At 53.5% G+C, this 15,802-nt stretch overlaps 1 protein-coding gene across 4 annotated transcripts in view; it reads left to right on the top strand.

The window, feature by feature from the left end:
- Window positions 1-15,802, top strand: part of TRAPPC9 (trafficking protein particle complex subunit 9) — a 535,221-nt gene that overhangs the window by 362,504 nt on the left and 156,915 nt on the right. The window contains exons 20-21 of one of the 4 annotated variants that reach the window (XR_009697631.1): window positions 1,977-2,149; window positions 3,236-3,361. The exons of 2 other annotated variants lie outside the window; for them this stretch is intronic. Coding sequence is in view for 1 of the 2 variants with exons in the window: in XM_061171480.1 (XP_061027463.1) it covers window positions 1,977-1,986 (10 nt within the window). In the remaining variant the exon portion in view is untranslated. Of the gene's footprint in view, window positions 1-1,976; window positions 2,440-3,235; window positions 3,362-15,802 lie in introns of those variants that run through there. One more of the 4 variants, XM_061171480.1, reaches the window with a different exon arrangement.

Here is a 15,802-nt window from a genome sequence, read left to right as displayed (position 1 = left end):
GTGAAGGAGACCGTCTGCCCCCTGCCTTGTCTGCCTTGTCTAGATGTTTTGATGTAGCCTGGGATCCCAGAGGACATCCTTCTGGTCGTCTTATGACACCAACGTAAATTCTGCTTTAAAAAAATTACAAATTGCTGAGCTTGTTCTAGACTTGACTCACTGTCAGCCGCGGAAGTCTGAGCGATGTTCGCGGCCCCGTTCGCAAATGAGCCCAGTTCAGTCTTGTGCTTCTTCCTTGTTAAGCTTCTTGCTTAAATTCTCATTTCTTGATGCATCTAACTCGCACATTCTTTATTCATTCATAAAATATTCATTCGATAAATATTGATGCTTCGAGAACTTGCTCTGGGGTGCCTGCGTCAGGCTCCAGGAGCTACAGGATGAGTAAGCAAGGACCCCTCATGGCCGGAAGTTGGCGACACTCCCGCGGCCGGGGCGGCCCTGCCACTCCTGCCTGATGGGCCATCCTGCTGTTTTGGGGTGGGGGGTAAACCGGAGGTCGTGATGCTCCTTTCTGTCTGGGGAGTCAACTTGGGCGCTGCTCCCACTACCCCGCTAACCCAGGGGTGACCGCCGGGCATCCCAGCGTTCGCGGGGATGCAGGGAGTCACTGCGCTTCCCTTTCCAGACCTCTCCAGCCTTGCCTGGTTTGGACACACGCTCTGCCTCCATGGAGAGGGCCCAGGTCTTTGGTCTGACGGAGCAGGTCGGGGGGAGGAAGCTGCGGTGGGTGGACCTTGCCTGGCAGCCCCGGGAAGCCCCTTGAGTCCTGGGCTGCTGTCCCTGTACCTCTAGGTTCTGTCTCCTCGGAGCCCTGTGTCCTTCCGGAGTCCTGAGCTCAGCCTCCCCAAAGCCTGTCCCTCCCCCACCGGCGCCATCCGCACCACTCCTCGGGCTTCCCTAGGCGCTCACGAGGGCTGCCCTCGGCCAGGCTCGGCCACTCTGAGGAGGGCAGGGCGGGCCAGCTCTCCCCGGTGGTGAGGGCAGCGGTGGTCCTCAGACTCCAGCTGTATCTCCCAGTGCGTGGCAGGCCACCTTCCCCTGCTCCCTGGGGAGTGGCAGATGAACCATGGGTTCGGCCGGGTGACGCAGCCTCACCTTCAGTGAAAAGCCGCATTCCTGGAAGCCACGTAGCTGTGAAGCTGCTCTTCCCGGAGCCCTGGCATCCTGGGTCACAAGGCATTTGACGTCCTTTTAAGGGTGACCTGCAGTCCAGGAGAGGGACCAACTCCAATTAGACTGTTGGGGGCCTGCATCTGTCTCCCCCTCCCTCCGGGTAGAAAGGCGTGCCAAGTACAAGAGAAACGTGTCCTTGGAGTCACAGTTTCTGAGCCCCGCGTGTTTGCAGGAGGTCAGGCACTCAGTCCTCCTAGTACCCTCACACAGGAGCTTCTGTCCGCATGTTATAGACAAGCAGACTGAGTACAGAGGTCAAAGGCACTTGGTGGGACCCAGGTCTGAATGACGCCACGGCTGAGCTTGGAATGGCGATTTAAGATGGGCTGGAGATGCTAACACATATATATGGAATCTAAAAAACAAACAAAAAAATGGTCATGAAGAACCTAGGGGCAAGACGGGAACAAAGACGCAGACCTACTAGAGAATGGACTTGAGGATACGGGGAGAGGGAAGGGTAAGCTGGGACAAAGTGAGAGAGTGGCCTGGACATATATACACTACCAAACGTAAAATCGATAGCTAGTGGGAAGCAGCCGCATAGCACAGGGAGATCAGCTCGGTGCTGTGTGACCACCTAGAGGGGTGGGATAGGGAGGGAGGGTGGGAGGGAGACGCAAGAGGGAAGAGATATGGGGATATATGTATATGTATAACTGATTCACTTTGTTATAAAGCAGAAACTAACACACCATTGTAAAGCAATTATACTCCAATATAGATGTTAAAAAAAAAAGATGGGCTGGAGGGGGCGGGGGGAAGCAGGTTCTATTTTCTCCTCTTTCTGCTCTGTGCAGCCTTAGGTAAGCTGCGACCAGCACTGAAGTCCATTGTCAAGCGTACAGACCAGCAGAAGACGGGGAGGCGGAGGAGCAGGCTGGGTCTTTGGCTTGCAAGGTGTTCATGAATTCATTCAACAAGCACTTCCCGAGTGTCGAGCGAGTACCACGCCCTGCCAGGAGATGACATAGTGAGTAAGGTCCTCACTGTGTCCTCACTGCACTTATGTTGAGTGTGGAAGAAAGGCGGGGATTGTCACACAGGGTGAGGAGAATCCAAAGCTGAGAGGAAGAAACCCAACTTGGGGCTGGGAAGGCTTCCTGGAGGAAGTGGTGCTAATACAGAACAGGACACTGAGTAGGAGTGAGGTAGGGCTGGAGTGCAAGGGAGAGCAGCCCAGGTGAAGGAGCAGCACGCCCTGGAGAGGGGAGTGTGCGTGGGGTGGCGTGAAGGACTTCTTCACAGGCTGAATATTCAAGTTTTTAAACTGGAAATACCACTCTTATACCCATATTTCCTAGGGATATCTAGTTCATCTTATAATTTAAAATACAACATTTCAGCAAATGGATGTAGCAAGTACCTTTTCACCTTCCAAATCTTTTCTGTGAAAGGTCCTTTGGAAATCAGTGACTCATCTCTCTTTCTGTGGCCTGGTTGATGCATCAGTTCTGTAATTAAGCACCATTAGTTAACTTCACTTTTGCCATACACGATTTGTGATGCTTGGTCTGTGCTGATTGCATTTCCTGGGGCTCCACACCATCGCTCGTGACATTGAGAATGTCCTCCAGACTTGCAGCTAGATGCCTGAAGTAACATTCATTTTTACCCGAGGGGTGGTGTAAAGAAGAACCCACTTTCACAAGCATTTCTGCCTTTAATCCTCATCCTCAAGGTGTGGGCATTGTGCCCATCTCTGCTTACGCGTAAGAGAGCTCGAACTTGCCACGGGCCACGCAGTTAGTTGTAATTGGAACCCGGGGCTGCCCAGTTGCCACCATACCCCTCCGCGGGAGTTACCTGCACTTCTTTAGGCTATGTCCCCGGAACTGGGCATCCCCCCTCCTCCAGTTTCAAAAGATGACCAGAAACAGTAGAACGCTTTTCTGAGTGAAACAGCATGAACTTCCTTAAGAAAATACAGTGTCGCCAGCAGCAAATGTACTGGAAAAATTAAGATATGATAATTATTGTGTTTTTGCTTAATTATCAAACCATTAAAATTAAATTTCATGACAACCCTCATTTATGCACAATCTCTCTTAATTTACAGTAACAGATGCTGTCTCATCCTGTGCTTCAGGCTACCCCGCCTTGTCCCGCCCTCCCTCACAGGGAGCCACTGCCTGCTTGGCAGGCCTGGCACGTCTGGTCCAGGCGTCTCCTCGCTGGGGAGCCTCGTCGCTGGCTGGCTGAGAACAGGTCAGCCCTGTCAAGTGTCCGGATGGATAGTGCACCACACGGGTCCTAGAATGGCTGTCGAGCCAGAGGGGCAGGGACGGGCTCCAGAGCAAGCACACCTTCGGAACTCGGAGACTTTCCCCTTGACGCCGTCCGGGCCGTGGGGAGGGCCGGACCCTCACATCTGGAGGGTCCTGGCGGGGCTCTGGGGTGGGAGTGAGAAGGCCTGGGCCCTCCATGGCATTCTGGTTGTGTTTCTAGGGTTCTCCTGATGGTCTGAGTGGGGCCCAGCCTGTGGCACAGCGCTGCATTCAGCCGGCAATTTGTTTCTGTTGAGTGGCTTTAGATAAGCCTTCTCCCTCCTCTAGGTTTTAACTCCTTCCCTGGTCCTGTGAGAGGCTCAGACAATGTTTCCTGTAGGAGTGAACGAGCAAATGAAGTGATCACGTGATAAGCGATGACTTGTGATTGGTTACTTGCTGTGCTGCGTGTTCTGTCTTCAACGTGTCTTTTGAGGTCGCTATCGTGATCATCATCTCTATCTAGCAGATGAAGAAACTGAGGCTCAGAGAGGTGACCAGCCAGGTGACCACTAAGGTCCCGTCCTCCTCTCATTTTGACTTTGATCTTCTGTAAGTCCCCGCAGAGGGGTTTGGGGAGCAGCCTGTGCGTCCTCTACCCCCGCAATCATTCACCTGTGTGCAGGCGCCCTCCCCGGGAACAGTGAGCGTGTAAGCAGTGATTTCCGTGCAGGCCCGCCTCGGGGGGTGTATGCCGCTGTATCACAAATTGCTGTTTATCCGAGCCCAGAACAGCCCCAGCCCCAAATACCTAGCTCCTGCTACCAACTGTCTCCACGTTTTTCTCTTGTTCAGTTCCGTCGAGCACTTCATTGCATCCCGCGAGGAAGCCCTTGTTGTTAGGAGCCCGATGTTGTTGCCCTTTGCTGTTTAACCGCAGCTGGAATTTGCGCACGGCCTCCTTCCACGGGTGGCCTGCCCTCCTTCCACGGGTGGCCTGCCCTGCCCCCCGCAGTCCACAGGCCTGTGCCCCCAGCCCGGTGGTCTCTTCTACAGCCGTTCTGAGTCAGAAGACTTTGTGGATTTTCTTTGTTCCTTTTTCAGACTGGGAGGAAAGTGGGAGAGTCCTTCAGAAACTAAGCTTATGGAAACCAGGAGAAAGCACCTTGGTGTGTTCTTGTCCTTTCAGCTGACCGATGGGGAAACTGAGGCTCAGGTTTGCTTCGCAAGCCCCGGGCAGAATGACGTTGGTGCCGGGCTCCTCACTCCCTGGCCACAGTGTCTCCGCCACCCCACTCTGCATCCCTTCCAGTTAGCGGTTTTGCAAGTCTCCTAATAGAAACCCAGATGGCGCCAGAATCAATAGGATCCCATAATGATTCATAGGCAGCAAGAAGAGGGGTCACAGCTCAGCCTGGAGAAGCATCCAGGTGACAGAGATTCGATGCCTGGAAGATGCTGCAGTTTGCAGACTCAGACGACAGGAGAGAGTCTCTCCTCTTCGTGAGAAAAGAAAAACCAGGTCACTCGCTTGGGCTCCATATGCCGGGCAGCTTTGTGTGGCCTCTGTTGTCCTGAGCGACTGGAGCCTCCCTCCTGCAGGAGCTGGTGCCCCCTGCACCCACGCCCTGGCTGCAGGCTGGTGTTCAGGCACCCACCCCGTGGACACAGGCCTAGCGGGCGCAGACCTGGGGCCACACGGAGCCCAGGCCCGGTCTCGCTCGGCCGCTGGCTGGCTCGGCTGTCTGGGTAAGTCGCTTGGCCTTGTTGAGCTTTCAAGTAAAGTGGGGATACTGATGCCTGTCCTGCAGGTCGTTATAAGTACTAAAGTTAGTCCAGGCTGTGTGCCTAGCACTGCACGTGACCCCCGGCAGGTGCTCCATGACGGGCAGGTAATGTTATTTTCAGCTGTGAGAACGGCTCCCGCCATCCGAGCCGCCAGGCCTAGGGAAGAGCGTGCGCTTGGGGTCTTGTGCTTCCTTTCTGGGGAGATGACTATGCGGAGTTTTGCTCAAGTGCTTAGTTATGACTTGGAGCCGCATTGCCCAGGCTCCTGGGCGGTGTCTGACGTGGGGACAGAAGGTCCTCCTCTGTCAGGAGCCAGAGGCCACACAGCCGCTTCACAGGGAGGACTTACTATGAGGGCTTGTTAACGAGGCCTGACCAGGGAACTGGTAACCAGGTAACCAGAAGGGTAGAGGGCGACACTGAGGCATCCGGTGTAGCAGACCTGCCGCCCCTGGGTCTGGGAGCCGAGGTTATGGGCCGGCATCATTGCAGTTGGGAGCTGGGGGTTGGCGGGACGCCTGGGGTCTGGGGTCTTGGGGGAGGTGCACCCACGGGAATCTCAGGCAGATGACCACCCTTGGGAAGTGACAGGAAGGCCCGGAGGGAGCAAGGCCATCCCCTGGGGCCCCTCGGCCTTCGGCGCGGATGGGAGAGCAGAACATGGCCCGCAGGGTCAGCACTGGGGGACCTCAGGCCGTGACAGAGCCGCCCCGCCGGGTCCTCCCCGCTCTCCCCCTGGAGCCGTGTCCTGCTCCCCTGTGCGTCCATGGGCTCCTGGATGGTGTTTGGTATTTTCTACCTCGCGTCTCGCTCTTGCCAGACTAGAGGTTCCCAAACTTTGCCTCAAATTGTTATTACGGGGCTCCCCCCGCCCCACCATATCCTGATCTGATTGGTTGGGTGCCACCTGGGCCTCGGGACCTGTCAGTCTCCCCTGGTGACTCTAACGGGTGGCCCTGTGCGGGGACCACGGGGCTCGACTGTGGGGTCTTTGGGGGCAGCGTGTGTGTCTTGCTCAGCTCTGAACGTCCCTACCACCGTGATCCACTGTCAGGCACACAGTAGGTGCTCAGGTAATGTGCACGAGTGAGTGAGTTAGCCGTGGGCGTGCTGAGTGTCATTCACAAGCGTTCCCCTCCTCCTTAGGGGTCCTGCTCAGGGCGCTGTCAGGCACACAGTAGGTGCTCAGGTAACGTGCATGAGTGAGTGAGTGAGTTAGCCGTGGGCGTGCAGAGTGTCATTCACAAGCGTTCCCCTCCTCCTTAGGGGTCCTGCTCAGGGCGCCTCCACTCACAGCCTGACTCAGGCAGGCTTTAAGCTGACCCCCATCGGGGGACATGGTGGTGATTATCCCCCTGGTTCAGTTCACCAGGAAGAGGTGGTGGGTAGTGACACGGGTCTTGTGTTCTCTTTGGTGCTTATCCCTCACACTCCCAAGCCCAGTCTCCCCCAGCCGCAGTGCTCCGGTTGGTCTGGAGCTAGAAATTCTGGGAACTCATCGTTCCCTTCGTAGGGATTGGAGTCTGGCCGTGGAGCCCCATGCGCAGACCTCTCAGGGCCCTCAAAGGTGTCTGCCCACATGTTAGGGAAAGGGTCTCATCTTATCTGGTGGGAAGAGGAAAGTGCCCTGGACCGAGCCGAGACGTGCGCTGCAACCCCAGCTCGGCTGGTCCTTGGTCGCACCCTTGGCTGGTCCTTCACGCTCTCTGATGCTGATGCCTCATCTGTCAGATGGGCGGGGGGGAAGAAGCCCAGCCGTGCCCACCTCGGCGCTGGGCCACTTCAGCGAAGGTGCCGAAGGGAAGGGGTGTGTCGTTATTCATTCTTTTACTTAAAAACTTTATGTGGAGAATTCAAATATATACAAGAGGTGCCGTAATAGTACTTCTCACCCAGTTCTGTAACTAGTGACTCATGGCCAATCTTTTTCATCTCTCCCTCACCAACTGCCCCATTTCCTGTGTTATTTTGAAGTAAATCCAAGACGGCATATCATTTCATCTGCAAATATTTTAATAGTCAACATTGGAGCTCTTTTTAAAAACATAACCGCAATGCCATATCATGTTTTAAAATGAGCAGTTCCTCAATATCAATGTTTAAATTTCCAATGATCTCGGTGTCATGTTTTTTAAACATTTTTTGGAATCAGAATTCAAGAGGTTGATAAGTCGCACATCCGTTTTTAATCTGTAGGCTCCCTGTGCATCTCTTTTTTCTCACACTTGTTCATTGACTAAATCAGGTCCCCCAGTTGGGGATTTGGCCAGTTGGGTGCCTGTGGTGGTGGTGACCTTGCTCTTCTGACTGACTTCTCTTTCTTTATTCCTTATTAAATTGGTAGTAAGCTCTAGAGGCTTGATCATATTCAGTGATAGTTTTCTTTTCTTTTTGCAAAGAATCTCCATCAGAAGGCACTGGTGTCTGCTTATCTACTTTCTGTGATGGAGCCATTATTATTAGATCTTTTCCTTTTATCTAACCTTACACCCCAAATGCATGCCTTTTCATCCCCAACGGATGAGTAGACATTAAGAAATTCTCTAACACTTTTTCATAAGCTCAAAATGAAACACACAAGCATTTTCTGTCTGAGGTTTGGAAAATGAACAGATGAAGAAGTGAAGCCGTTTCCTGTGTCTCTCCGCTCTAAAGCATCCTGCCCGTCAGATAATTAAGGCTCATTGTTCTCAGCAGCTGCCCAGCGGGAGATATCGGGGTAACGCTGGGGCTGCTTAGGGCTCTCAGAGGCCCAGCGGGATTGGGAAACCTGCATCCACCTCTGGTAGCTGACGCAGCCCTGGAGCTGAGTGGCTCTGGGTCTGGCAGGACCAGGCTGCGGCCCACACGGGAGTGGCAGCATCCTGACTGTCCACGGGAACTGGTTTCAGGGGCTGGTGGGGAGAGGAGGGGAAGTAGAGTTCGGGATGTCTGGGTGTATTTGTCATACGTTATGCTGCTTCCTCTGAAACTAACTTAAGCTTGTGAATGTTTGTGTTTTTCCAGGGCCAGGGTTATTTTTCCCATTTGACGAACAGCTCACTGCAACTCAGGATGGGAGAGCTGGGTGTTTCCTGTGGCCCGAGTGCAGGGGTGGTGATGGGTGGACTGGTCTGGGCCAGATCTTAGCGGACCTTGGATGCCGATGAGTCTTAATACATTTTTAATGAGGGATACATTTGAAGATGTCTTTGTCTTTTGGGTTTTCCCCGTTTTCACCTTCAGGATAAATGACAGCTTCACCCTGGCTTGAAATCCTCCCGTGAGAGCCGTGGTCAAAGCCACGTCTTTGGAGGGGAAGGGGTGGTCACAAGAGAGTTCGAGGCAGGAGAGTGTCAGCTTGACCTTTTAGGAAGTGTCTGGAAGGGGTGACAGCTGGTGAGAGCCTGGGTGGTCTCAGGCAGGTCATGGCGGCTGCGCCTGGGGGCACCCTTTGGAGCAGAGAAGAAGGGTCGGGATCCGGAGACCCTCAGGAGGGAGGAAGGATAGAGGGTTGGTGGGTGTGGGCTGTGGAGAAGGAAAGGGAAGTTTCTAGTTTGGGCAGCTGGGTGGGTGGTGGTGCCATTTGCTTGCCCAGCAGATGCATGGCCAGGGCGGGGTGGTGAGGTTCTGAGGGCACCAAGGCTATGGCCGCAAGGCTGCTGTCCTCGCAGGGGCAGCCCACTTCCTGCTGCACCAGAAATGCCGCGCTGTGACCTTGGGCAAAGAGCACAGCAGTGGGAGCCGAAGGTCTGGCTTCTGGTTGCGTCTCTGCCAATGCCTGGCTCGTGCCCTTGGGCTTGTCATTCAGGCTCCCAGCAAACTGGGGGCTCGGTTAGGTCCTGTGAGGAAATAGCAGTGGAGCTGACTGAAAGCTGCAGGACACTTGGAAGACTTGACCGTTTTATTCTCCTCCCTCCTGGGAGCGAGACCTTGGGGAAAGGTGGGGCAGAGGCGTGCTCTTCCCCGTCTCCTGGAACAGGCGTTCTGTACAACCGGTGCCTTTCTCTGGGGCTCCACAAGGGATCTCAAGCTGCTGGCACCCGGTTCTCCCGGCCCTGATCGGGCTCGTAGCCAGTGAAGCTCAGAGAGGCCTGCTGGGCCCCTGCGGGACTCCGGGGGCTGCCCTTTTGTTTGGGCCCAGCTAGCCCCTCTGTTCCCCAGCTTAGGGAAGCTCTTCCCGTTCAACCCCATACACCGCCTTTGGGCCTGGGAATGGGACGCAGATCCCACCGTGGGAAGAGAAGTGAAAGAGGAGGGTTGGGATCCTCATCCCGGCCAGCAGTGTGGGGCAGCCTGAAGCCGGGCAGGCTGGTCCCAGGCCCGAGGCTGCAGGGGTCGGCAGGGCTGAGGCCAGTGCAGGGACCCTCCTCTGGCGGGGGGAGTCTGGTCCACGGCATGCTTATCAGCAGACTGACCGACGGCCCAGAAAAATCGCTGCGTCCTTTCTCGGACTGCCTTACCTAGCATCTTTCACATAAGGAAGCATTTCAGGGTTGGAATTTGGCTGGAACTTGGATAACAAGGCAGCCTCACAGCAGAGTATTAGAACCGCTGGTGGCAAAACCGAAGGGAAGTGGGTGTTGACATGATGGAGTCGTTTAATCTGTGTCAGTTCAGAAGGTCTCCACGAAGGTACATTGACTCAAAAGACCCGTTAGCCGCTGGAACCTGCCCACGATGGACACAGTAAAACCCGCGCTGGCAGAGGAGCTCCCCTCGGCTTCCAGCGCATGAGACCTTGTGCCCCTGGCCTTGGAGGGAAGGGGGCGTCCGAGGCTTCCTCCCGGACCACTTGCTGACGCCTCTGCGTTCTACACGGTCACGCTTTCTAGCCTTCCCCGTCAGCAGGAGGCTTCCGGGCCTCTCGTGTCATCCCCCCACCAGCCTGTCATCTCTGCGTGCCCGTTGAGGAGACAGGCTCAGCGGGAGCAGATGACCCGCCCCAGGTGACACTGCCCATGGGTGTCCGAGCCAGGGTTTGAAGCGGGCTCGTGAGAGGCCTCCTGTGGTGAGCTCCCTCCCGTCGGTTCCCTGGGTCGTTCTACCTGTGAGTCGAGAGCTTCCCAGGAGCCTCTCCAGGCACCAGAGATGCAGGTGTTACAGGACAGTGGATTGGAGGACCCCAGAGTGTGTCGGGAAGGAAGGGCCAGCGACTGGACGATCAGATAGATCAAGGGCAAGGCTACGTGACAGACCTGCGCAGGAGGGGTGCCATCACCGCGTATCATTCCCGAGGCCGTGACGCGGAGCATTTTAGCACGATAGCGGGCGTCCGCCCATTCAGGGCCATCTTATCAGTTGCCTTCCCTATCTTTCAACTTGAGAATGAATATATTGCATAGGTATTATATGCACACAGTATGTGCACTGTGTATATACATGTGCTCAGGTGTACTTAGACACACCTGCACACACGCATAAAACTATGAACGTTATCCTTACTATCTTCAAAATACGGTTACAGCTCCAGGGGTTTATGTGAAGTGCAGCCGTAGCTGAGAATCTCTCCACTTCAGAACTAGTGGAAAAGCCGTGGCTTCAGGGTTGCAGAGACCTGGGCCAGGTCCTGCCTCCTTGACCTCTGCCTGTGGCACGATCTCGGGCAAGTTGCGTACCCTGCCTTAGCGTCAGTGCTGACATCTGCACGCCCGGGCTGATGGCGGTACCTGCCTGGGGAGGTGGGTGAGAAGGTTGAGTGAGTAGCTCTCACGTACCTGCAACTGCTCCAAAAATGCCAATCCACTTGTATTACCTCGGAGACACGTGGAGTACTCTGCTGTGTCAGTCACAGGCCATCCTGAAGCGAGAGAGGCAAAGGCCCTGCGAGGTGAGGCTCACAGAGAGCACACCGTGCCTCCCTTCAGGAATGTCGCTTTGTTAACATACGGTATCAGTTGTCCGCCAGCTGCCGGATTCCAGAGGCCAAGTCCAGTTGCCCCCTTCTGCTGTGTCCTCCCCCCTGACATCAGGGTCGTCTTGGAAATCCCTGAGATTCAAGGAAGACTGGGCATCCCATCCTGGGAAAGAACTTAAGACTCCTGATTGTAGGAGCCTGTTTCCAGGGGTTTGTAGTGACCAGGGGGCACATAATCAGAAAACAGGCACCTGAGAGCTGTGGGAATTGTTAAGGCCATGGGGCAAAGGCTGCGAGTTTCTCCATTTAATGTATATATATAAAAAAGAGTGCGTGCATATGTCATTGTGTACCCTCCATCCACCTACACCAGCTTTTTATTAGGGAAAGTGTTTTTTGGTTGTTTTTCACTCTTGCTGTTGTATATTCTGTGGGTTTGGACAATGACGTGTACAGTGACGTGTATCCATCATTCTAAAACCCCCCGTGCTCCGCCTGTTCATCCTTCCCTCCCCTCCAGCCCCTGGTGATCACTGATCTTTTTACTGTCTCCTTAGTTTTACCTTTTCCAGAATGTCATATAGTTGGAAGCATACAGGATGTAGCCTTTTCAGGCTGACTTCTGTTATTTAGTGATACGCATTGAAGGCTCCTCCATGTCTTTTCATGGCTTGATAGCTCATTTCTTTTTAGCACTGAATAATATTCCATTGGAAGTACCACAGTTTGTTTATCTATTTACTTACTGGCGGACATCTTGGTTGCTTCCAAATTTTGGCCTTCATGAATAAAGCTGCTCTAAGTACCCATGTGCAGGATTTTGTGTGGATGTAAGTTTTCAGCTCCTTTGGGTAAACACCAAGGGACATGACAGCTGGATCGTATGGTAAGAGTTTATTTTTACCAGAATCATTGTGCATTTTAAAAAGCCAAAAACAATGCATACTTTTTTACCTCTTTCATCATCCAGTTTCCAAGTACTGTTCCATAGCAATAGGAAAAGGAAAAAAAGGAAAGAAAAAATGCTGAAGTAAAACAACACATAGCATGGTGCGGGCTTGGGGCATCCCGTTCTCTGTCTGCAGCGCCCCGCCCGACCCAGTCGGCCGCGTCATCTCCTCATCCTAGGGGACTTTGGGCTTCCCCACTCCTCCCGCCTTTCATCCACGCGTCCTCTGCATCTCATGCTAGGGTGTCCTTATTTGCTTGCATGTCTCTCTCTGCCCTGGGAGCCCCCTCTGGGCAGGGGTCACGTTCTCATTATCTCAGTGCTGGCTCCTGGCCTAGTGCCTGGCCCAGTAGGACCTGAATTGAATCACTTTCTGTATCATTCAGTTTAGGCTGAATTTCTCTGCAGTAACAAAAGACCCAGAATCTTAGTTACTTAGCACCACAGGAAGATTTGTTTCTTGCTCACGTTTTGTGTGTATCACAGGTTGGTTTAGCTCTGCTCCGTTTTGCTTCCATGCGTGGCCCGTGTCCTTGGGAGACGTCCTGGTTTTGGGGCAGAGGGAAGAGAAGGGGACAGGCCACATGATAGCTCGGGAGCATGCTGCTTGGATGTGGCCTGGATCACTTCCTGCACATTTTGTTGGTCAAAGAAGTCACAGGGCAGCCTGAGATCAAAGAGGCGAGGGTGGGCAATCCTATAGGAAGGGCACCAAGATTTGGACAGTGCTGGAGTCCAAGTACTTTCTTTGCATTTAAAGGGAAACTACCATACTTCTTTGGGTCTTCATCTTTCATTTTTTGCCATCTTTAGAGGATGGTTGCTTTTTTCCTATATGAACATATAACATTACAGTTGACTCTGCATTCTTTCGTTCTTTCCTACGTTTGTTCGGAAGGCATTACTAGAATACCCATCATGTCCTAAGCACCATGCTGGTGCTGTGTGGAGAAGGGCTCACAGACATACCCACGTAGCCTGGTGTGATGCACATGTGTGCTAGGCGTGGAAGTGAATCCCTTGTTGTTTTAACTGAGGTTTATTGAGCACCTGTCAGACTCAGGCTACTCTGGCTGGAAGCCCAATCTCTGCTCTCAGGTTTTGTTACACGAGACCAGAAAGGGACTGATGTGTGTGACACCCGGCACGTGCTGGGCACCGTGCTGCCAGCTTTATAGACTCACTTATTGAGCCTCAGCAATCTGAAGAGTGGGCAGCCTGAACCTATCCAGTAAAGGGGGAGACTTGAGACCGTGGCTGCCCCATCCCCCGTCAGAGAGATTCGGGTGGGAGGGGCCAGAGTCCTCAAGTGTCCCACCCCGCACTCCCACGAGGCCGAGTGAGGACTGGAATTTGGGGCACCTGCTCTGGGGTGGCATGGCACGGCCTCTCCTTGTGTCCAGCTCCCCTCTAGGACGAGACAGTCCAGCCAGGGACCTCATCCCCCCTGCCCAGGAACCCTCTCCCCTTATGCAGGGCCTAGCCTGGAGGAAGTGCTCCTTGGTATTGGTTGAAATCAGCTGTCTTCATCACTTCATACTAGCATCCTGTTTAAAGTTTTTGTTTGTTTGTTTGTTTTTTCAGAATTGATATGTACCAAGGACCTTTTTTCTCTTTAAAAACCTCCCTCCGAGAGAACTCGGGGTGTTGTGCTGGAAAGCCTCGTGATGGAGGCTGCACGGCCCCCAGGATGCCTGTCTGCCTTGCTTCCTTCATGGCTGTGTATTGCTGGTTAGGTTAGAGGGAATTCTTTTATTTCCAATTAATCATCTCTCGCGAACCTGTTCTGCATTCAGCACACAGCAGACTCCCTACTTAACATGTAGCTTCCTCGCTCCGGGACTCTTCTTTATTTTTTATAAGTAATTGCATTGTTTGTGTTTGCTTCTTGTGTTTTGGAGATGTTTCTGGAAGAGGGAAGCAGAGGTTATGGCTCCTGAATGCTAATGGACACCTTGAGAGGGGTGTCCAGAGACCAGGAGGTGAAGCTGCTTTGCTTTGGGAACCTTTGTTCTTGATAAGTAGTTCTGATGATAAAAAATTCATGAAGGCACTGTTTCTGCTAAACGGGACCTGAGGACCACCTTGTCAGCCTGCATTCCCAGCTCTGTGCCCAAGAGGTGTGTGCAGACCCCAGTCTGTTCAGAGGAGACAGGGCGGCGGGTGGTCTGGAGGACCTGATGCTTCTCCCCCCAGGTGTTTTGCCTGACAAAAGGCGATTTTCAAGGGTGTCATGTGGGGAGAATCTGTAACCTCGGGAAGCAGACAAGCCAGTATTGCAACTACAGAAGGCATATTTCAGACCACACGAGAATATTCTTAACAACCCTTTCTAAAGGCCCGAATGTCGGAGGCCCTGTGCTAGGTGCTGAGGGTCTGCAGACGAATAAGCCGTACACTCTGCACTGCAGTTACAGGTGGTGCAGGAGGGAGCCCAGATCTAGGGAATGAAGGCGGACAGACTGACAGTTACCGCCAGCCTGGGCAGCTCAGAACAGACATGGCCCTGGGGGGCCCTCACCCTGCCCTGCTGTCCTTGGATCAGTATAACGTGATGCTTCCTTCTGTGCTCAGTCCCGGGGAGGAAGTCAGTTGCTGTTGGGATAATTTTAGGGACAGCTTTCCTCTGCTGCTTTCACTGAATAGTCTTCTCAAGGGTGCCTATTAATAGCACTGGGGTCAAAGCTCCTTGTTAGAGATGTTTAGTATTTTAGGGAAATTAAAAATCTAGCCTCTGTCAAACATTATTTTTCCCAGAATTTGCTGAGTGCTTGAAGTTACACAGTCTTGCCATGTTTGTTTACCTTATTTAATCTCTTCGTGTTTTCTTTAATAACTATTCTTAATGTTATTTTGGAGATGCGGTTCTTCTGAATATTTGTAATGATTGTTCTGAAAAATACCTCTTAACTCCATCAAACTTTGGAACCTTGAAGTTGGAAGGGGGGTCTTTGAGATCGTCAGAGCCCTGATCCCTCATTACCGGTGGGGACCCTGAGGCCACCAAGAAGGCAAAGTGGCCTTTTCGGGATCTCACAGCTGCCTGGAGGGAGAGCCAGGCTAGACTGGGCGTCCTGGCTTCTAGATCCCAGGGCTGTGGCTTCCTAGTGGGGGGTTGAGTCAGGGTGTCTGAGCGAGGGAGCACACTCGGAATCAAGTGTAGGCCGGTGCTCTGCCCCGCACCCTTTCCCTGAGGGAACAGATTTCTCTCTTCGGTCCACCTGGAGAATGTGTCCATTCTCCCAGACCCAGTCCAGCATCCTGTCTGCCGGAGGCCTGCCTGACCTCCTGAGACACGTCCTTCTTCTCTGTGTCCCGCGGTTCCTGGCACCTGCCCTGCTGTTAGACTCCGCTGTGCCGTGACTGTGTCTACGGGTGTCTCTCCCCAGTGAGTGGTGACTCTGGGAGCAGCGGCCATGAATTCCTTGTGGTCTCGCCCCCTAGGGTCCAGGGCAGTACCAAGTGGTTGACAAGGGTTGTAGGCAGGACAGTGCCCCCCGCCTAAGAGACGTCCACGTTCCAATCCCCGGAACCTGCGGATGTGTTCCCTTACGTGGCAAAAGGAACTCTGCAGATGTGATTGAGTTAAAGACCTTGAGATGGGGAGATTTACCCTGGTGTCTTCGGGCTGCCATAACAAAGTACGACAGACTGGGTAGCTTGGAAACGATAGAAATTTCTTTCTCATAGTCCTGGCGGCGGAAGTCTGAGATCGGCTGGTTGCTCTGGGGACGGGGTTTCACACCCAGGCCTTTGTGGCGCCAAGCACTCCTGGCACCTTCCCGGCATCTGAAGCTTCCAGATGCTTCTGCTGGTCCTCACATTGCTGGAGGTTGTGCCTCACAA

Source organism: Eubalaena glacialis, chromosome 17 (genome assembly GCF_028564815.1).
Source record: "Eubalaena glacialis isolate mEubGla1 chromosome 17, mEubGla1.1.hap2.+ XY, whole genome shotgun sequence".
Classification (NCBI taxonomy): domain Eukaryota; kingdom Metazoa; phylum Chordata; class Mammalia; order Artiodactyla; family Balaenidae; genus Eubalaena; species Eubalaena glacialis.
Note: the sequence above shows the minus strand (reverse complement) of the source record. Positions and strands in the feature narration are given on the sequence as shown.